Source organism: Manis javanica, chromosome 2 (genome assembly GCF_040802235.1).
Source record: "Manis javanica isolate MJ-LG chromosome 2, MJ_LKY, whole genome shotgun sequence".
NCBI classification, from domain to species: domain Eukaryota; kingdom Metazoa; phylum Chordata; class Mammalia; order Pholidota; family Manidae; genus Manis; species Manis javanica.
Window position 1 is genome coordinate 122,275,049 of NC_133157.1, and position 23,026 is coordinate 122,298,074.

Below are 23,026 nucleotides of genomic sequence, written 5' to 3' on the forward strand. Positions count from 1 at the left end.
TGTGCGGCTGGGCTGCAAGGGGCGGAGGGTGGGGTTGCGTGCGCTTCTTAAAATCCCTTATCAACACTTCCGGAACTCCTTTCTGGGATCGGGACTCTCAGTGTGTTTATGAGTGCGTGCGTGTATGAGTGTACACTAAAGGTACACCGCAAGCATCTGCTCCTCTGCTCCCTTTTCGGCTACTTCCTCCTTGGTTTACGGACCGGAAGAATTTTAAACCAAAATAGCTCGGCGGGCACTTCCGGGACGGGAGACCAGGGTTCCGAGAGGGTGCTGGAAGGAAACCGAGAAGCGGCGGCGGCGGCGGCTGGAGGATGAAGAAGGAGCATGTGCTGCACTGTCAGTTCTCCGCGTGGTATCCACTGTTCCGAAGCCTTACCATTAAGAGGTAAGACGGGAAAGGTTAGGTCCGGGCGACAGGCAAAAGGGAACTGCGACATTTGGGGCAAATCCTGCCTCCATCCAAAAGATATAGGCCTTTATAATGACTGGTTGCAGCACCAGTGCCGAGATTTCTACTTTGTACTGGTAATTCAGGTGGGGAGGCTAATGAAATCGATCCGTATTTGCCGAGCGTCTCGTTGCGTGTCAATGTGTTGGGGTAGGTAGAAGTGTAGGTCGTGGCTCATTGAAGGTCAGAGGCGGGTGAGTAGTGATTAAGCTAGTTTAGGCTTGGGAGTTCACCGATCTTGCTTTCAGAATTCCCAGAGAGAGGTGGTGATGAGAACTGGGCAGGCTGGGCTTGCCACTGACTAACCCGTCGGGGACCTTAATTCCTTTCAGTCACCATAAAATGGGAGCAGTGATACAGACCCTATTTCAAATTCTGTTGTGAAGCTCCAAGATGATAGTGTGTATGGAAAGCATTGGTAAAGTATAGCTATATAGTTAGGGATGGTAATAGGACGTAAGAGGAAGCCATCTGGAAAGGAGTGGAACAGTATTTGTTTTCTAGTTTTCTGACCTACAGCAAGGAATCCATCTCCCGTTTGTAGGACAATCAAAGGATTAACTGTTTCATCCTTCATCCAGTCACACAAGGTAATGTAGGCAAGGCAGCTAGGGGAATGTCGCCGAATGTTCAAAAGCAAACAACATCTGGAGCATGATGTAAGAGTAGGCTTGCGCTCACCAAGAGGGGTAGATAAAAGAATTGCATATCCAAGGATAGGATTTCCTCGATTGTGCTCTCTCCCCTTTTAAACCTAGCTTGGCACTTACTGTGATGCTAATGGTCTTTGCATTTTCGTTCTGTCCTCTTGTGCAGACAGTGTGAATACAGAGAGGGAAACTTGAAGTCCTGAGGGGTTGGAAGAGCATGAGGAGATTATTCAAAAGACAATTTTTTTGCGTTCTTTTCTTCATACATAGAATCTGCTCCCAGTTAGTCATAGTGTAATGGAAGTTAGAGCTGTTCAAAGGAAGGTCATATTTGCATTTGAAGATCGTTGAAGTCACACCAAAACGGGATTCAGCAGCAGCAGCAGCAGCAGCGACTATTACCTCCTAACTTAGAAATTATTTCGCAATCCTTCATTATCTTGCATAATTGAAGTAGGCTTTGAGTCTGAGATGATGATAGAGTAATTTATTTTGTTTTCATGTGACAAAGTGTATTTGTGAACCTCAGACATTTTCATGCTGAGTTCATGACTGCATTTGCTTCCTGTGCAGGTACATTTTGTGACCTCTGGTGTACTTTTTCTTTGCCTTGGGCAGTAAAGTGTAGTAGTTAAGAATTAAAGGCCATCTGCCTGCTTTGAAATTTGGTTCTCCCAGCATCTTGAGCAAATTGCTTAATCTCTTTAAGACCCATCTGGGAAATTTAGAAAATAATAGGATTGTCATGGTGGATTAAATGAGATAAAGCACTTAAAATGCCACTGTTCTGGCATGTAGTAAACAAAAATGCTGCTTGTTGTTATGTTTTAAACTTAATCGAAGCACCAGTGAAGCAAAATAATTCTAATTCACTTAAAACGTGTACCATTCATCTGAAGCTGAGAGTGAAAAATAAACCAAGAGGTGGGATTTTTCTTCCACAACTGAGGTGTGTTGCCCGAAACTTCTATACTCTGTCTTTAAAACTATTTCTTCTGTCTCTTCAGTTCTCTGGTGATGTCACTGCAACCTAACATAAGGCAGGACATTCCTCCACAACCCAGGCCAGTCTGGTGGAGTTGTATGAGCATTATCATTGTCAGATGCAGTGCTGAGGGGGCCGTATTTCTGGTTCTTGACTCAGCATTATTATTTGCTGTTGTTTAATCATGATTCAGAGATGATTATTCAGGTAAAAATACAAGTTCATTTTTGACAAGTTCTACAACTTTGACTCAGGCTTAGAATAATTAGCTAGGTGACTATGGACCTTCCACTTTACCTTTCTACATTCCGTTTCTTTCCTCAAACATAGAAGTTATATGACCTTCTAAAGGCCAGCCTTACCACTAAAATTCCATTGATTTGTAAGTATGTATAAAATTACATCCACTTGAATAGGACATAGAATATATAGGATACATTGAATAGGATGTGGAATGGGAAAGTACTTTGTCATTTAATTCTTTGAGAAAATATTAGGCCTCATTGGATTCTCCCTGGGAGAGTGGATTTCAATCACTCTCTTCAATCAAACCAACTAAGCTCTTTGCCAACCTCATAAGCTGTGTGTAAAGCTTGCCTGGCAGTGACCTGTTTATGGCCTCAGTCCTTCATGCACAGTCTCTTTTTCCTCTAAAGTTTGGTAGCACTTGATACATCTGCACTTGGTGCAGCAATTACCTTATTTACTGTAATTTTTGTTTCTTTTGTAGCTTTTCCTCTCATAGGCTTTGAGTTTTTATCAGAATCACCTTGGTATCCTCCTTGACTTACATAATATAATGCAACTAATGCCATGACTTTAGAACTGTGACTGCAGAACTCAGTGACCATAAGAACTGCAGAATCTATCATGTCAGCTAAGCTGTATAAGATTGTAGACCCTCCAAATGGGAAAAATATGCAAAGAATTCAGAATAGCATCAAACAGTAAATGGATGTTTTGAATCCAATCAAGGGATGCAACCTGGAGGGAAAGTCCAGATTCGAATCAGACTTGGGAATTAGTTTAACTGGAAAACAAGGGATATGGATTCTGAAATCACTGATTTGCAGATGTAGAGACATTGCTGGAGAAAGAGGGCTCTATCCACTCTCACTGTGGTGGGAAAAATCACCTTATATGTCTAGGAACTGACAACCCTGCCAGCATTTTTCAGTCTCAGGCCCTTGATGAGGTAAACTTCAGAGTCTCTTGGAAAGGTCATCTCTCATTGTTTTGAGATGACATTGTTGGGTATCTTTAACCCCAGGAAGAACTAGAATTAAATGTAGAATTGATGAAATAATGAAAAATTTAAGAGGGTTTTTTTTTTTCCCCTGCTAAATTTAGTATCTTTTAAGAATTTTCCATTTTGAGGACAGCACACATGTAACAGATTAGGCTTGTGGCTCCAGTTTAAATTGTGTAATTGGTTTAGAATTGTGATATGTTAAAACATGTAGGAAAATTTTCCAAGTTTTAAAATAGTATTAGAATGTTTGCAAGAACCTTAGATTGACTATACTTAATGTGCTGGCTTCATAAGAGTGAAATACTTGGGAAGGATTATTTTTAATTAGACAATTAACATGTAAAAAGGAAACTGAAGCAAAACTGAAGGAACAGAACAGCAGCGGACTCACCTACTCCAAGAAAGGACTAGTGGTTACCAAAGGGGAGGGGTGGGGAAGGGCGAGTGGGGAGGGAGGGAGAAGGGGATTGAGGGATATTATGATTAGTTCACATGGTGCATGGGCAAGACTGTAGCACAGAGTAGACAAGTAGTGACCCTGTGGCATCTTACTACACTGATGGACAGTGACTGCAATGGGGTATAAGGGGAGACTTGCTAATATGGGTGAATGTAGCAACTAAATTGTTTTTCTTGTGAAACCTTCATAGGAATGTATATCAATGATACCTTAATAAAAATTAAAAAAAAAAAGAAAACTGAGTAGATTACTTTGATAATAGAGTTAGAATTTTTAAAGCAACTTTTAAGTTTCAAAGACATTTGAAATTGGTTAAAACTTAGCAGATTTGCAAAGAGAATAATATGAATTGATACTTGAGTTTAAAAGCCTGAAGAACTAGACTTTTGAATGTAAAATTGTAACTTTAATAAATCAGATACTTTTAAAAACAAAGTAGTTCATGTATAACTTTTTCTGCACACAAAAACCATTTGTAGCATCCCAGAAAACTTGCTCAACATGTAATGAAGCACATCATGTCTGTGATGTTCTCTTGACTCTGACAGCAGTCATAATCTTAGTCTTTTAAAAAAACAGATGCCTCAAGATCCAAATAATAGCATTACCTATGGGTATCTGTGGCAGGGATTTTGGATGATTGATTATTACAAAGTAAAAAACAAATTATCCCACAGGTTTTTAAGTGACTTTAGGTATGGCTTTGCCATCTGTTCTTTGGAATTATCTAAAACAATTTAAACTAAAGCATGCGCAGTTAAGCAGTTTTATAGTTCTGGGGATCAGTCAAATAGAGAGCTGCCAAGACATCTGAATGTCTTGAATTCTTAGCCTGATGTGCTCGCTGCCTACCGAGGAGTGGTTTCCAGATCTCAGTCTACTTCTGCCTTATATCTTAGAAGGTGGTCAGATTCTGTTAACCTGATTTGTTTGCGGCATTTCCTGTGTTGCTGCAAATAATCTGCTGCTCTCTAATTTCTTAAAGGCGCACAATCATCGTCCTCAGAATTCTCTTGAGCTTGTGGCTTTCATAGTGTGATTTCAGCACGGGTCTTTGGATTTGGTTGGGTTCCGTTTTCTTTACCAGAAAGACGACTGGTAATTTCTGTGAACCTAATTTAGTTTACCACAGTATTGATTCATATTTTTCTAATTTCTAGAATGCTACTACCAAATGCACACAATTAACATTCCCCACTTCATATTAGAATAAAGGGAGCAAGTAATTCAAAAATAAAGTCAGAATTTTTTTATTCTGCTTGTGGTCCATCTTTTAAAGTGATGCCTTTTTTGGTATGTGCTTTTTTGTCTTTGTTTTTTTAGTATCATTCTTCCACTTCCTCAGAATGTGAAGGATTATTTACTGGATGATGGAACTCTGGTGGTTTCAGGAAGGTAAAGTATATCAGCAAAAAATTCTTTAAACTCCATCATAAAATAAATGTTGTAATGATTAAATCTCAACAACTACCATGTAAAATAAATACATTAGCTTTGGCACCATTCTCTACCCTTTTTCTTCCCTAGTTAAAATTATATACTGATCTTTGTCCTGTAGTCCTTGTCATTGCTCAGTTAAGGTTTTCAAAATTGAGTACTTCCTCTCTAATAACTGCTTGTGAAATTGAACAGTTCCTTTCATCTCTGCATTTAGAAAATGAATATGATGATCATTGTTAAAAAAAAATGAATGTGATGTTAAGTATTGCTTCTGGAGATGGGGAGAAGAGGGGTAGGGAGGAAGAGGACATATTAAGAGCCTCTGAGAGCCTTTAGTTTTTAAGATAAAACTCACTGCATTGCAAACAAAGCCCTCCCATGTTATAGCATGTTTTGCAAGCAGAAGCTTTTGTCCGGATTATTTTTCAGGGATGTTTATATAGCAAACAGCCTTTGAAGATAAAGATAGTGTCTTCATTACTTGTAGAGAGCAGGTTTGCTCATTGTCTAGTACAAATAAAGACAGTGTCTTCCCCTTGGATCAAAGATTGAGCAAGTTTACCTGCAGCCCATTATAAAAGATGAAATTCCCTAAGTTCAGGGTTCCTCAGTTGTAACTCAAACCTGGGCCTCTTCTTGACCCCATGGGAAGTGATGCTGGGATGAAGCTCTTGCTCTCTGCTGTGCTCTGAGTGATAGTGTACTTTGTTTCTGACCCAGGAGTTTTAACATCTTCTGCCAGAGGCCATGGAACTGTGGCAGGCTAACTTGTTAGCTTGCAAGTAGGGTGAAATCTTAACACCTCCATAATTCTGCACACTGGGAGAGTCTTGTTCGTCTTGCTAAGGTCACTTATTTGTCTGTAGTCATTCTGCGGTTTGACTGAACTGAATGGTTTTAATATGGCCTAACTCACATGTCAACTAGGCCTCTCTTTCCGTGTGGTCTCATCACCAGGACTAACCTTGTCTTCTTTCCATGGTGGTGGCAGCATTCCAAAAACTGTAAGTTTTTGAAGAGTGGAAGCTGTAAAGAGTTTTGACACCTGTGCTCCAAATTACATGATATCACTTGTGATTGAATGTCACATTGAGTCTTGAAGCCAGTCTAAATTAGAGAAACAGGAAAATAAGTGCCATTTTTTGGTGGGAAGAGTGGCAAAGTCACCCCGCAAGGGGGCGTGGCATATGAGATGGGAAGAATTATTGTGACCATCTTTGCACATTATCTGAGTTTGTTTTTTTCCCCTTCATTGTGCTGTGTGCCTGGTAAGCCTTTTGATTCTAGAGACTTATATTTTTCATTTTGGGACATTTGAAAGTATATCTTTGATGATTTCCTTTTGTTTTCTTGCTTCTCTTTCTGAAACTCCTATTAATTTAGATGTTGGATCTCCGAATTTTAAAGTTTCTCTTTATTTCCAGCTCTGTCTTCTTAGTTCCACTTTCTGTGAAATTTCCTTGATTTTGTCATTCATTGAATTTTTAAATTTCAGCTACCATGTTTTCAGTTTCTTCAAGTTGACTCTCTTCCTCTGTTCCTTTCTTATAGCTCCTGTTCTCTAATGAATGCAATATGATCTTATCTGTGATGGTATTAGTGATTTAAAAAAATTATTTTTCATCTGGTCCCTTTATTGTCTTTAATTCTTACATATGACTGTTTTCTCTGTTGAAAAACTCTTCATCTTGGAGCCTTTCTTTAGTCTTTTAATGATTCTAGGACTTTATTCATCTTTAAGTGTGCTGTGCATTCATACACACACACACATTTGAAAACTGTGTACCTGGGTGGGGCTAGTAATCAACAGAAATTGATAAGAGATTCCCAAATGACAGTTAATCTACAGGTCTTTTCTCTAGGATTGTTTAGTTTTTCCAGGAAGAATCCTCTAATCTGTCTGTATTCCAGGAGCAAGGTGGGAAGGAGAGGACTAGGGGTCTCACTCTTCATTCAATTTTCACATACATATGGCTCCTCTTCATATTCTAACATTTCACCCCCATGTTCCTCTGGGACGTGGAAGAGGATCAGGTCCTGGGGTGTGGAAGGTGAGGAAGACTGGGTGTGTCTTACCGCCGCTTTTATGGCCTTCACACAGGTCACCCCATCTGGAGCCTAGAGCTGCCGGCCCATCATCCGGGATAGTGCCCCAGGTTCTGCCTGTTGCTCGCTGGGTTACCCCTCATGGACTTTCAGTTTCAAACTTTCATTGCCTCCCTTTTTTGCAGTTGTCTCCTCTTTTTCCTTGGGTCTTTATTTTAGTGGCGTTTCAGGAGGGAACATAGCGATAGATGAATAAATGCCCATCATGAACTAGTAGTCTCCCTTTCCCTTTTTCTTGTAGTTTCTTGGTACAAATCCTGTGTTGGTTCTTACTCTGATTATTTATTTTCAGTGATATGACTGAGTTCTTTGTTAGGCAGTCGTTTGTAGTCGAATGTTGAGGAGGGGCCGGGCAGTGTTATTCCATCTGGGTTTTCAGCCTTTGCCCCCCCTGGGCAGGGAAGGTGAACTGCTAGGTGGCCAATCAGACCTGCTTAACCCACTAGATCCTTCAAAGATAGCATATAGGAGTATTTCTTTCTCTCTCTTCCTCATACCTTTCTGCAGTACCAGTCCAAATCCATGGTGATTCCTGATCCCAGCCCACATTCTTTGTTTTCACCATATAAACAAGATTCTTGGTTTTTCCATCAGCTCTGCAGAACAACTCTTCAGACAATTCCTTCTGGTGTCTTCCTTCATCCCGTTTGCTATCTATGTCTTTTAAATTGTTACACAGTCTTATTTTAGTTTCAAGTATACGATGCAGTGGCTCAGTAGTTACCCATATTATTAAATCCTGACCCCTGCAAGTGCAGCTACTATCTGTCAACATGGGAGGATGTTACAGACTCACTGGCTGCATTCTCCATGCTGTACCACTATCCTGTGTCCAGACTACATTATGTTTGAGAATTTTTATGCCCCTTTATCCCACTCACCTTCCCCTCTCACCCAGCCCAACATCCCCCGTTATGGCAACCACCAGTTCCTTCTCAGTGTCTGTGAATCTACTGATGTTTTTGTTCCTTCTGTTTTGCTTTGTTTTTATATTCCAGAAATAAGTGAAATCATATGGTACTTGTCTTTCTCCACCTGGCTTATTTCACTGAGCATAATATCCTCTAGATCTATCTCTCCAGGTTGTTGCAAATGGCAAGATTTGTGTTCTTTATATTGCTGAATAATATTCCATCATGTATATGAATATTCCATTGTGTATATGTACCACATCTTCTTTATTCATTTACTGATGGACACTTTGGTTGCTTTCATATCATGGCTGTTGTAAATAATGCAGCTATCAACATAGGAGTGCATGTATCTTTTCAGATCGGGGATTTTGTTTTCTTTGGGTAATTTTCCAGAAGTGGAATTGCTGGGTAGAATGGTATTTCTATTTTTAGTCTTTTGAGGAACCTCTATACTGCTTTCCACAGTGGCTGCAACAATTAACACTCCCACCAACAGTGCAGAAGCTTTCCCTTTTCTCTACATCCTTGCCAACACTTGTTATTTCTTGTCCTTTGGACAGTAGCCATTCTAACTGGTGTGAGGTCATATCTCGTTGTGGTTTTGATTTGTATTTCCTTGATGATTAGCATCATGGAGCATCTTTTCATGTAACTGTTAGCCATCTGTATTTCTTCGTTGGAAAAGTGTCTGTTCAGGTCCTCCGCCTGTTTTTTAATCAGGTTATTTGTTTTTCTGGTGTTGAGGCCTATGAGCTTTTTATATGTTTTGGATGTTAACCCCTATTGGATAAATCATTTATGAATATATTCTCCAATACTGTAGGATAACTTTTTGTTCTGCTGATGGTATCCTTTGCTATTTAGTTTGATGTGGTCCCACTTGTTCATTCTTTATTTTGTTTTGCTTGCCTGAGGACATATGTGCAGGAAAAAACTGTTCATATAGGCTGTTTTATATATGTCAGTACACCTGAAAATAATGACGACATGGTATCAAAGCCTTTTTCTTGCTTAATTTTTGCTTTATGTTGTTCTAGGGAAGATCCACCAACAAGTTCCCAGCCAGACAGTGATGATGAGGCAGAAGAAATACAGGTTGGTTCAAAAAAAATGTTTTGTTCTGATACTTAGGTCTTAGCATACATTCAATAAAGTGAGGATTAACTTGAAAATCCCATTTTGACGTATATTTTATGTTCTGTAAAAGATATTTCCTGTTTATGTATCATTTTAGGTGGAGCTCTGCTTTCTGGAAGCCCAGTATGCACTATCTACATTTAATGTTTTCTGTTTGTCCTCTTCTCTTTGCAGTGGTCAGATGACGAGAACACAGCCACGCTTACGGTAAGAGCAGAGCTATACCAGTGTGGGGCAGCCTTACACTGTCTCACACAGGGTGATTTAGGCTTTTGATGCATGTCTTTCTAAATTCCCATTTATTCACCATTGCAAATGTCTTTTTCTCTGTTGGCTTATGATCATCATTTTGAAAAGTAACTTGAATTACTCTTTACAGGTAACGTGGCCTGACCTTTTTTTCCCTTTGATTTCAAAGGAAGCATTTAAAGTGCATAGTTGATACCTTGACTTGTTTCTGTTAAGCTCTGAAAGAAGGGATCAAGCCTAACGTTAGACTCTTGAGGCTCCTGGATCTTTAGAACCTAAATTAAAGTGGAAATCTATATTCACTTATTCATGTGTATTTACATGGTGTAAAAATTACACAAGTAAGAGCAGAGAAGTATGTGCCTTTAACCAATATCTTGAATAAAAATATAGAAGTTGATTGAGCATATATATAGTCTTTCAGGATAAGAATGCTGTTGTCAAATTCAATTTAAAACATGCTTTGATAGTGGAATGAGAGAAGTAAAAATTGTATTGCTAAAAATATGGTAGGTAAATGAGACTCCTCATCCCTTGAGATAAGAGAGAAAAAGTTTTTATAAAATTCCTTTCAAATAAATGTAAAGGCATGGTACAGGCAACTGGTTTTAACAGAGGATTTAAATAATTTAAAAGAATTCTAAATAAGAATTTATTGTTTACATCAATGGAAGAGAGATGATGTCCAGGGTATAAGAAAAAAAAGTGCTGAAGCCTAAAATGATGTTATCTCCCCAGGTATAAAAAGCATGTGAACATATGCAGGAAATGAAAGGTTTCATTTTATTTTACTCTGGGTCTCATGCAGGTCAATCAGCCCCCTTTTATGAAAAGTCTATTCATGTATGTGAGTTACTGACCATATTTAGGATATTATAATGGGTTCTATGAAGTAAATACATGAATATGCCATTAGGGAGTGCATAAATCAGTAGGGAAAGATACCCGATTTTGGGGGTAGATGACAAAGTGCTGTCAGAGCAGAGAACAATTTTAACTGAGAGCATCTAAAAATGCTGTAAGGGAGAAGTAGTATTTGACTTGGACCCTTAAAGTAGTAAGATTATCCATATCAACTCTTGTTTTTTAATAGGAAGATACAGAAATAAATAACATATACTCATGTATGTGTGTATATTTACTAAACTCTGTTTGGAAAGATCTAGAAGCAAGGACATCGTGGTAGCAATGAGCATACTTAGAGCCCTGATCTTGGTGTCTGAATACCATTCCCCACTAAAAGGAATCGAACCACCTTAGAGAAATTTAAGACTAGAGGTAGGAAAGTAAATATGAGCCTGCAAAAACTCATGTCAGAAAGTAAGGATGATGTGAACTTGAGAAAAAGGACCCATAAGCCACCTTCAATGGGCTCCCTCCAGTCAAATATTTGAGCATCATAACAAAGCAATGATAACCATTGACTAAAATTAGAATCCATGATCCCATACTGACATAAAAAATAACACTAAATGAAGCAGAAGGGAAAGCCCTTTTAGTAGAAAAGGCACCAGATCATAAGTGTAGATGGAATGGTGGAGTTAGAAATACCCATTTGGCCACCATCATAGTAGTAACTGATGAAATTGATGTTAAAACTACTGGGTAGATATTTGATGAGAAAGAGGATATTTGAATATTCTCAAAGTATCTCCACCCAAATTACTCACTGATTATAAGAGAAAAATAACTTCACAATGGAAAAACCTGGCAGTCTGGTGATCAGTTAACCTTGTCAGTGATGGGACAGACCTACATTGTCAGCATCCTGACATGATGCACTGAGAAGCACACAGAATGCACAGCCTGGATCTAATGACGAGGAAACATCCAGCAAACTCAGCGTTTGGCAACTATACAGAGTAAGTGCCCTGAACTCTTCAAAAATGTCAAGGTCCTGAAAGATAAAGAACAGAGAGAGGAACTGTTACAAACTAAAGGAGATTAAAGAGACGTGACAGCCAAAGGCAGTGCATGATTCTAGCCTGGATTGTAGGGCAGGAAAAAAACTTATTTTTCTATTGCCTTAGAAGACAGTATTAGGACAATAGGCACATTTGGAATAGGGTATATAGATGAGATTATGGTGTGGTATTAGTGTTAGCTTCCTGATTTTGGTAATTTTCCTAGGTTATGTAAAATAATGTTCTGCTTTTTAGGAAATACATGCTGAGGTATTTAAGGGTAAAGGGGCATTGTGACTTCAACTTTGAGTGTAGGAAAAAAATGTATTTTATATATATGTATATATGCACATCTGTATAGATATATAGAGAGGGATTAGGAAGAGAATGAGAAAGCAAACATAGCAAAATGCCTGAGTGAAGAGTCTATTGAAATTCTTATTACTCAGATTTTAATGCTTCTCAAAATGTAAAATTATTTCAAAATAAAAAGTTATTTTAAAGGAGTGATTGGTTTTCCCCGGGTGGAATGCACTGTTGCTTGGCCGAGGACATTTGTGGCAGGAGCACACTCTTAGTGGAGGGATGTTGAGCCAAGACCCAAGGTGGGAAAAGACGCAGTACTGGTGAATGGTAATAGTCTGTTTGTGTAGATAATACTGAATTGAAAATGAGAAAAGAGAATCAAGATGGATAAATCTCAAAAGCATAATAGTAATTTCTAAGAGTTGCCAGAAGCTTACATATCAAATGACAGCAGATATGTTAAATTTCTAAGATGTTGTGTTTTATGGACAGGCACAGGTTATCTTAAGTATAAAATCATGACTGTAGAAGAATATGCCCATTGTAATGCTGGTTGCCTGTGGGGAGAGGGAAAGGTTAAGTGAGGAGGGCAAGGAGGTAAGGTTTATATTATAATGGTTTTTCCCTTAAGAAATTTAAAGGGCTGGGTCAGATATGCCAAATTGTTAAATATATATGGATCCAGGGAAAAATATGCATACTTCTTGTGTATGTAAGACATTTTATGATTTAAAATTTTTTTTGAAAGAGGTACCTTTTCTTAATGGTGTGGTGCAGGTGGTGGGTGAAGTTGGAAAGATGGGTGAGTTTGTATCATAAAGTCCATGGATATGATTAAAAACATGAATTTTATCCTACTTCCAAGGGGAACCTTTTCCCAGACAACTGAGGTGCTGCACATATTTAAGATTGACTAGTTGAAAAGAATGAATGAATAAACAAGTAAAGAAAAAACAAAAATAAGTAAAATTGACTCAAGCTGTGCACTTAAAAGGATCCTATTAGTTAAATCTGTTAAAATGCAATTTTCAGAGAAAGAGAGAGTCATAACTCCCATATAGATATGAAATTTGTTAATGCATGTTGTAGGTTTTATTTAAGTCATGACAGAAGCAGGCAGATATTATAACTGGTTCAGAAGAGAACCCAAAGAATAGGCTTGTTTATAGGTTAAGAAAATTGAAATGATTTGTGAAGCAAAACTGGCTTGCCTCTCTCAAGAGTGGGAGGGGAATCAACTGGATTTCTATCAGACAGGATAGCATTTTCATGTCCGTAAGAAAACCTTTCATCATTACCACTTAACCAACAATTTACCAAATTGTAAAATAGCTTGGAGACCTCATAGAATCAGGTAACCTACAAGGATGTGCTGTATGTAGACAATACATTGTCTTCTGCTGAAGCACAAATTTTTCTCTACAATGCATAATCTTTTTATAATTTTGGTTTAGTATCCTTATGGCAGCATTTCCTAAAGCTGAATAACTTGAGGATTTGAGGGAATCTGTCACCTCTTTTAAAATGTAATGCATAAATACAAAGCAGTCAGGACTGCTTGCTTCTGTGAAGTTTTATGGGATAGGAAAATTAAATTGTTTTAATTTAATTAAAACTGTGAAGTTTTAATTAAAACTTAAACAAAAAAATAAAACTGAAGTTTTATGGGATAGGAAAATTAAATTGTGAAGTTTTATGAGATAGGAAAATTAAATTGGAATTCCTTTATGTTGTGAAATTTATAATGCAGATCTTAGGCAAGTGTTTTTGTGGATAGAATTTTAGGGGAGATAAATCAGCAACTTCAGGGGATTATAAGGAAATTATTGGCTTAACGTAAATCATAATTCCTTTTGATGAGGAGAGGCAAATGAAAAATAAGGGACACAAGGCTTTGTTTTGAAAGCTTGTCTGAGTCACTACAGTTTAATTTCATATGTCTAATCTGAAGATAGAAAACAGAAGATCCATACAGTGGCAGGGTATCAGATAACTAAAAGATGCAGCTAAGTGGTCCAGAGATTGCATACTTCTGTAGCAGAAGGAAAGGGAGGCTAGCCTTCCCTTGGTCTCTCCTTTCTTTACTCACCAGCCTATTGATGAAAGCTGGTTTCTGTTTTGGGGGAATATATTGCCATTTTTTAAAACTTATATTGTTTGGTCTGTGTCACAGACTCTTATAACAGTTTACTCTTTGCATAACTGGGTTACATCTTAGGAATTAGCATAACCCATTTGATATATTTTTTCAGTGTGTAATTTAGCTAATTCCGGACCTATATTAACTTTTTTTCCCATATAGAAGAACTGGTCATTACTGGACTTTTTCAGAATTTGCGTTTACAAATAGGGGGCAGCAAATATAAAGGACATTTTAATTTTGTAGAGAATCTGTTAATATTTTTGTATTCAGTCTCGCCTGCAGGTTCTACCTCCACGTCTCTACTCCCCTAGTCTCTAAGTATGTCTGTGTGCTTCTCTAATAGTCAAGGCAGATCATAATAGCAATCATGTTCAAGTTCTTTCACAACTGTATTATTTACTTGCTGGTTGAAATGACACTTAGAATGTTTTGATTACTTGCTTATGTAAAATATGCATTTTAAAATCAACCAAAAAGGAAAGAACATTTTCACTGAGGTCCTATTTTTGAGTCTTGTTCATATTTAAACATGTCTGGAAATAGCAGTGTTTAAGTACAGTTAATGACATAATTTGTTTCTTATTCCCCCTGAAACCTTCTGGGGATATGTCCAAGAATGTTTTCCTGCAAAGGGAAAGGCTTCCGGCCCTTTAAGTGTAAGGTTTTATTTCTGAGAATTGGAGTACATTCGCAGATGATACTCCATCCCTGTCTTTTCACTTAATATTAACACTGGTTTTACGGAGGGGTTAAGAGAACCACTTGTTTTCTTCCTCACATACCCAAATGCCTCATGACATCTGTCTCCTCAGTTTTATGGGTTTTGAGTTGTTTAGGGAAGTACCATTTGGGCACTTGCTATTTTTTTTTTCCCTTTGTGTTAAATATTATTGTTACTTGATCAGTGATTTTATTTTGCTGCGTTCAGAAACTCTTGATATTAATTTGTGTTCTAAAACCCTAAATAAGCTAAACCTTGAGATCTTGATCTTATTTTCTGTATTTGTCGTGATGATATTGACTTGCCCAAATGATTTCTTCTCTCTGTAGGCACCAGAATTTCCTGAGTTCACCACTAAAGTCCAAGAAGCTATCAATTCCCTGGAGGGCAGTGTGTTTCCTAAGCTTAACTGGAGTGCCCCAAGGGTAGGAACACATCAGTAAATCTCACTGTCTGAAAATTCTTTGTTTTACTAGTCACATCCATTTTATATTGCTCAGAGGGTCCAATTATAATACTGATTCTAGGGAAAATACCATGGAATTTATTTTTATTTTTCCCCATTCTTTTATTTTCCTGATGTTGCAGTAAACTTCCCCGAGTCTAGCAATACTGTGTATTTTGCCAAAAGACAGTTTCAGTCTCTTGTGTGCTGATCACAGAAATCTGATGAAATCCATTCTCTGCCTTTTTCAAAAATTCAGCCGTCCAGTTTAACAGAGAAATTTTTCGCTATTGAGAAAAGTAATAAAGATTTAAGTAATAAAAATTTAAATGTCACAGCATTTAAAAATAGTCCAGTTTGAAAAATCAACTGATAATTTCTTAAATTGTGTTTTATAATTTTAACGTTACATCAGCAAGACTTTTTTTAAGTTAAAGTCTGTGGGAAAATTCACCATTTTTTCTAATTTAGTAGAAAACAATTTTATATGAGCAAACCAATTTAAGGAGTCAAAGACTTTATTTTCAAAAACCATCCTGTATACATCTTTTCTTATTCTAAAATGAATAAGTTGTACTTAATCCAGTTCTTATTTTTTACTTCTTAAAATTAGTTATACCTGTATAGAGTTTAAATTTTCAGAATATCCAGAAACTTACTACAGGTCCTGACACTTGTGTTTGTTGCTTTACCATTTCCCACTGCTCAGAGGCAACTGCTTTCCAGTATTTCAGTATGTTCTTTTGTTATTTTCCTCTATTGTTCAGCTTTACATGTTTATTATTGACTACCTACTCAAGAACAGAAAGATTCAGCTCTATTTCATGCCATATCCCTACAGCTTTCTATTCCAGTGTCCTCATTATATCGTATCTTTGGTTAGATCAGTATTGTAATGTTAGGATTATCAGACACTGTGGACACCTGTCATATATACTGTACTATGATGATTTATGTTTTCTTATTCAGCACTTTGTTCTCCCATGAGTTAGTAATTGCCTTGTTTACTCAGTTGCATAGTTTTCTATGTATATACTGTTGTTTCAGTGGAGTTAAATCTTTGTGTTCTTTCACCAGAAGTGTATCATCTTCTTCATTGGGAGAAATTATAAGGAAATTATTATAAAGAAGTTATTGAAACTTGTTTTTAGTTTACGTGTGAGCAGTAATATGAATCATTCCTTACTGTCGAACTGGATTGAGGCTTTCTGCTGCAGATGTATAGATTATTTGTGGTTTTAAGTTACTCATTTGTTCATTTCTTTTATATATTGAGTGCCTGTTCTATGCTGTGCTCTCTTTTGTGTAGTGTGGATGTTTGGATAGTTTTCCACAATTACTAATTTTCTCAAAATTGTATTGCTGTCCTCTGATCTGTTGGAAAAGTATGTTTATCAAATGACTTAATTATTCTATCATTTTTAGGCATGTTTTGCTAAGCCTTATGGCTATTGTGCCTGCTTTTCTTACTTTTTTGGGGTTCATATGTATGAGGCATTCACCATTTAAAATTTTGATGATTCAGAATAGCTCACCTTCTGTCTCCCAGATTTGGTCATAACTGCTCCAGTCTTCAAACTTTAGGCATTCCAGTTGTCACTCCCCAGAAACAGGAAGAAAGGAAAGGGTCTCCTTTTTCTTAGAAGCTAGTCAGGCTCTTTCTTTACACCTTGATCTTGTAGCAGGTGTCAGCATTTTTATCCCCTTTCATCATCAGTAAGAGAGGCATAGGAAGTACCTGGGCCTGAGCTGGAAGGTGAGGACCTTACACTCTCCATGCTCATAACTGAGCATCTGACTTGCAAGGATGCTGCTATTTGTGGTTTGGAAGTATAATTTGACATTTGACAGTACAACTTAACTCTTACCTGACTTTTTTCTTTAAACTCTTGAAGTAATATGCATTATTAATTTTGTGTATAGGACTGAGCTTCATTTATAGCTACCAACTGGAAAAATATACTAAGTAGCTCATTCTTTATTATGTAGGATGCATACTGGATAGCCATGAATAGTTCTCTGAAATGTAAAACCCTCAGCGACATCTTTCTACTGTTCAAGAGTTCTGATTTCATCACTCGGGACTTCACTCAGCCGTGAGTATGTCTCTTGTTTTCCCAAATTAGTAGTTTCAGTACTTGTGAGAGTTTTTCTACAGATGAAATTCCATTAGTTCTATACTACTGTAACCAACAGTTCTGCACAACAGGGCTATTTCATACACTCAAATGATGTAGTAAAGCAAACCCTTTCCTACAGTAATGCTGTACAAAGAATATCCCTGAAGTATCAGAGGCTTTCTGTATACCTGCTTATCAGATATTTTGATAATTTATTTTCTCATTATAAAATCAATATGTGCTTATCATAGAAAACAAAATCAGGGGCTATAGCTAAACACAAACAGGAAATGTAGAAGTGCCCATGATCTCATTGCAGTTGGTTTTATATACTTTGAGAATTCTATCTATGTGTAGATATGATATAGATATACCTGGCTCTACCTATATTCGATTTTTTAAAATAAAAAATAGGGTCATATAGTTCACACTGTTCAGTAGGCTGCTTTTGTACTTATCAGTATATACAACCATCTTTGTGTGTTATTAAATACTTATATGTGGCATTATTGTAAATTACTTAATCGTGTTCTGCTGGATAGCTATAGTGTAATTTGTTTGACCAATTCTCTATTCTTATAGACAATCCTGCAGTGAATATCCTTGTGTGCTTTCCTAATTTTTGCCCCAGGATACCTTTCTAGAAGCAGAATGGCTGTGTTCCTTCCTGTGCTCGTTACCCTGTAGCTAAAGAACTTGACTCTGCTCTCTTCCGGGTAGGCAGGCAGCACACCTGCGCTGTGAGCTGTACATGACCTCTCTATACTTCTCTTGTTCTGTCATCAAGCAGCAGTTACTCTTCTAAGATTTCTCACCCTACCCCATTTTAAACCAGTTATCTCAGGTAAACTCAGCTTTAAACTGACCTCTAACATAAAGCATATTACAAAATCTGGAAACTAAATAGGCGAACAGGAGTGGAAATGTGCCTGTGTGCCATTTCTTCCACATCCATCCCTGTAGTTTGCCCTGCCCATTCACCATGTTTCAGCCTCACATCCTTTTATGAAGAGGTGCCAGGCATAAAAAAATAAACTCACCACATGTTGTGCAGCAGCTCTTCTGCATCTGAATTTGGCAGCCTGCATATACAGTTTTAGTATTCTATTGATTAAAGAAAACTGAGTTAAGTAATAATAAATGAGTGTAGTTGAGTTGCAAGTTTAGTATAAAAGGGTTTTACCTGTGTTTGGTATTTCTGGTTCATTTACAGGAAAAAGCTTTAAATTATTTTGACCATTAGTCATCAGCCTTGTATGGTTGTGTTGGTAGCCATTGTTAGTAATAATAGTGTAGTAGCACTTTCATCCCAGGAAGATACCCTCTGATTAGAGGAAGTCGTGGCTGTCTGTCTTTCCCTTTAAGAAGCTTTTGGACATCTGATGCTTTAAGTAAAGAGGTCTTGAAATATATTATATTAAAAATACTCTGCCCAGACATGGATTTTTATTTATGTGTAATATTAGTTGCAGTGAGAATAATGAAGCCATGTTTTCCTTTCCAAAACCAACCCTGCCTCGTTTCTAAGTCTCTGTCGCCAATGGTTTTAAAATCATCTTTGCAGTTTAGCAGTCTGCTGCCTCCTCTTAGCCTGCATCTTCCTTCTCTTACATGAACTTTATCGTGCTTCCAGTGAAGGGGAGAAATAATACAGCATTTTGTATTTTTTGACTTTTGCATGGGGAGGAAGTTGAATCAGCAAGTAAATTTAAGGCCTTGGATTAAGAGTGTTTACCTGCAGAATATTCATCCCTCTCCTAGTATAAATAACGGAGTCGGCAGGAGCAAGCACCAAGTAAGGCCTTTCAGCCTTTCAGCTGGGCAGCACTAGGTGCCACCCTTTTCTGGAAATATTTGTCAGCCTGCATAGCAATTAATAAGTCTTGGCACTACAAAGAAGTCCTTATTGATAGGATCTTTAATGAAAGATGAGCTTTTGTCACAGAGGCCATTCAGGACCTTTTAAAGATTGAGAGTAAAACTTTTTAAATTGGACAGGATTGGATCAGTGGTTTAATCTGACTCTTTCCTTCTATGAGTTAGAAAATCAAGGCCTAAATTTGTTTAGTATTTGTTCCCACAACCTAGTTAGTAGAACCAAAACCAGAATATAATTTCAATCACATCATTCTAAATGTGCTCTGTGTTTTTACTTAATAAAGTTTTAAATTACTCCTTTTAAAAATGCTTCAAATTAAAACATTATAGAATATAATAAAATATTGTAGAATGTTATATAATTATATATGATATGTACAAAATTAAGTAATATTATGAAAGTGAGATTATATTGTTTATATTATTTTGGTGCCTGCCTCCAAAAAAGAAACAAAGATACTAACTACAAGGATTTCAAGTTAACAGAAGGCCAACTAAAATAGTTTACACATGGAGGGCTTAAAAAAAAATATTACTGAACAGGGAGTCTAGAGCTTGGGTATTTCTAGGTTAATTCAGCAACTCAAGGTCACCAGGGACCCAGGCTCCTTCTCTCTCCTGCTGTCATTCTTGGCTTATTGGCTTAGTATTTGGATTTGTCACCTAATGGTTACAAGATTGCTGCCACAGTTCCAGGTATCACCTGAAGATATGACAATATCTGAATCAAAAAAGAAGGGGTGGGTGTATTTCTTCTTATTTTCTGTGTGTGAGCAAGCGGAGTATTCTGGAAGCTTACCAGATTTCCTGTCTGGCTCATTGGTCACATAGAGCAGCCTAATCCAGTCTTTGGCAGAGAGATCAGAAATGCCATGATTGATTAGGCCAGGGCCTCGGACTTGAGCATGCATCAGAATCATCTGGAGAGTCTGATAAAATGCGGATTGCTGGTCCCCACCTACAAAGTTTCTGATTGAGCAGACTGGGAGTGGAGCCCCAGGATATAATTTCTAACATGCTCCCAGGTGATCCTGACACTGCTGGTCCAGGCCCACACCTTGAGGACTACTTAGATTAATCAATACGTGTATCCCTGGGATTCCCAATGGGACCACAGAACAGAAGTGCTTCATGATCTGAGCAATCCCGTCTGTTAGCAAGAATGAAAGTTGGCAGTAGCTGGAGGGGAAACAACCAGTATTGTCTGCCAATACTTGTAACTTGGTATGCAATATTAGGTACTCTTAATTTTCTGTGCCATAAATGGTTATTATACACAAGAAACATTAAAAAGTGGTCATTGAAATACGATATACATGTAACATAATCTCTGTCTTTGTCCATGATGAGTGAATGATTTGCTCAGATATAAACTTTCTATGTGAATGGACTTGAGTCATAAGGTTGCCTTCATTAATTAATTTTATGGATGAAGTGTCACATCATTAGGCCAAGGCAAGAAAAAAAGTTGGTATTTAATTGGAATTTAGAAGAAAGGGCTGAGTGGGTAAAAAAATTATTAATTGATTCTGTCTGGGTCTTGTGACTAAGGAGATAGATTTGAATAGAGCACAGATAATTTCACCTGTCTTAGTAATTTTTTTTTGTTCTCTTTAATATACAATTACATGAGCAATATTGTGGTGACTGGATTTCCCCCATTATCAAGTCCCCACCACATACCCCATTACAGTCACTGTCCAGCAGCATAGTAGGATGCTATAGAGTTACTACTTGTCTTCTCTGTGCTATCCAGACATCCCTGTGTGCCCCACCCCCCAATTTATGTGTGCTAATTGTAATGCCCCTTTTTCCCCCTTATCTCTCCCTTCCAACCTGCCCCACCCCCTCACCCCATCCCCACCCAGTCCCTTTCCCTTTGGTAACTGTTAGTCCAATCTTCGGCTCTGTGAGTCTGTTGCTGTTTGGCTCCTTCAGTTTTTGCTTTGTTTTTCAGCTCCAAAGATGGATGAAATCATTTGGTAATTGTATTTCTCCACTTGGCTTATTTCACTAAGCATAATACCCTCTAGCTCCATCAATGCTGTTGTAATGGTGTGATTTGTTTCTTTTCTTACGGCTGAATAGTATGCCATTGTGTATGTATATCACCTCTTCTTCATCCATTCATGTACTGATGGTCACTTAGGTTGCTTCCATATCTTGGCTATTGTAAATAGTGCTGTGATAAACATACAGTTGCATATGTCTTTTTGAATCTGAGAACTTCTATTCTTTTGCATAAATTCCTAGGAGTGTGATTCCCTGGTCAAATGGTATTTCTATTTTTAGTTTTTTGAGGAACCTCCATATTGCTTTCCACAATGGTTGAACTAGCTTACATTCCTACCAGCAGTGTAGGAGGTTTCGCCTTTCTCCACATCCTCACCAGCATTTGTTGTTCTTAGTCTTTTCGATGCTGGCCATCCTTACTGGTGTGAGGTGATATCTCATTGTGGTTTTAATTTACTTTTCCATGATGATTAGTGATATGGAGCATCTTTTCAAATGCCTGTTGGCTATCTGAATTTCTTTGGAGAATTGTCTCTTCATTCCTCTGCCCATTTTTTAATTGGGTTATTTGCTTTTTGGGTGTTGAGGCATGTGAGTTCTTTCTGTATTTTGGATGTTAACCCCTTGTTGGACTTGTCGTTTACAAATATATTGTCCCATACTGTAGGATGCCTTTTTGTTGTAGTGATAGTGTCCTTTCCTGTACAGAAACTTTTTAGCATACTGTAGTCCCAATTATTCATTTTTTAATTTTGTTTCCTTTGCGTGAGAAGATGCGTTCAGGAAGAAGTTGCTCATGTTTATATTCAGGAGATTTTTGCTTTCCAGTAGTTCTATGGTTTCATGACTTGCATTCAGATCTTTGATCCATTTTGAGTTTACTTTTGTATATGGGCTTAAACAATAATCCAGTTTCATTTTCTTGCATGTAGCTGTCCAGTTCTGTCAACACCAGTTGTTGAATAGGCTGTCGTTTCCCCATTGTATGTCCATGGCTCCTTTACTGTATATTAATTGACCATATATGCTTGGGTTTATATCTGGGCTTCCTAGTCTGTTCCATTGGTCTATGGGTCTGTTCTTGTGCAAGTACCAAATTGTCTTGATTACTGTGCCTTTGTAGTAGAGCTTCAAGTTGGGGAGCATAATCCCCCCAGCTTTATTCTTCCTTCTCAGGATTGCTTTGGCTTTTCAGGATCTTTTGTGGTTCTATATGAATTTTAGAACTGTTTGCTCTAGTTTGTTGAAGAATACTCTTGGTATTTTGATAGGAATTGCATTGAATCTATAGATTACTTTAGGCAGCATGGCCATTTTGACAATATTAATTCTTCCTATCCATGAGAATGGAATCTGTATTTTCTTTAATCTGTCTCATGAGTGTCTTGTAGTTGTCACCTACTTGGTTCGGTTTCTTCCTAGGTATTTTATTCTTTTCGATGCCATTATGAATGGAATTGTTTTCCTGATTTCTCTTTCTGCTAGTTCATTATTAGTGTATCAGAATGCAAAGATTTCTGTGTTTAATTTTGTATCTGGCAACTTTGCCCATATTATATCTAGTAGTTTTAGAGTGGATTCTTTAGGATTTTCTATATACAATACCATGTCATCTGTAAACAGGGGCAGTTTAACTTCTTCTTTGCCAGTCTGGTTGCCTTTTATTTCTTTGTGTTGTCTGATTGCTGTGGGTCAGACCTCCAGAACTATGTTGAATAAAAGTGGTGAGAGTGGGCATCCTTGTCTTGTTCTGATCTTAAAGGAAGAACTTTCACCTTCTCGCTGTTAAGTATGATGTTGGCTGTGGGTTTGTCATATATGGCCTATATTATGTTAAGGTACATGCCCTCTA

General features: G+C 37.6%; 1 protein-coding gene across 5 annotated transcripts in view; it reads left to right on the forward strand.

Moving 5' to 3' along the window:
* Window positions 1–48: 48 nt before the first annotated feature.
* CDC123 (cell division cycle 123) overlaps window positions 49–23,026 on the forward strand; it is a 112,939-nt gene continuing 89,961 nt past the window's right edge. For 4 of the 5 annotated variants that reach the window (XM_073229288.1, XM_073229290.1, XM_073229291.1 and 1 more), the window contains exons 1-6: window positions 49–388; window positions 5,122–5,193; window positions 9,296–9,353; window positions 9,570–9,602; window positions 15,048–15,143; window positions 17,153–17,259. In XM_073229288.1, the coding sequence (XP_073085389.1) occupies window positions 315–388; window positions 5,122–5,193; window positions 9,296–9,353; window positions 9,570–9,602; window positions 15,048–15,143; window positions 17,153–17,259 (440 nt within the window). In that variant the 5' untranslated portion in view covers window positions 49–314. The remainder of the gene's footprint in view (window positions 389–5,121; window positions 5,194–9,295; window positions 9,354–9,569; window positions 9,603–15,047; window positions 15,144–17,152; window positions 17,260–23,026) is intronic. The other variant, XM_073229293.1, reaches the window with a different exon arrangement.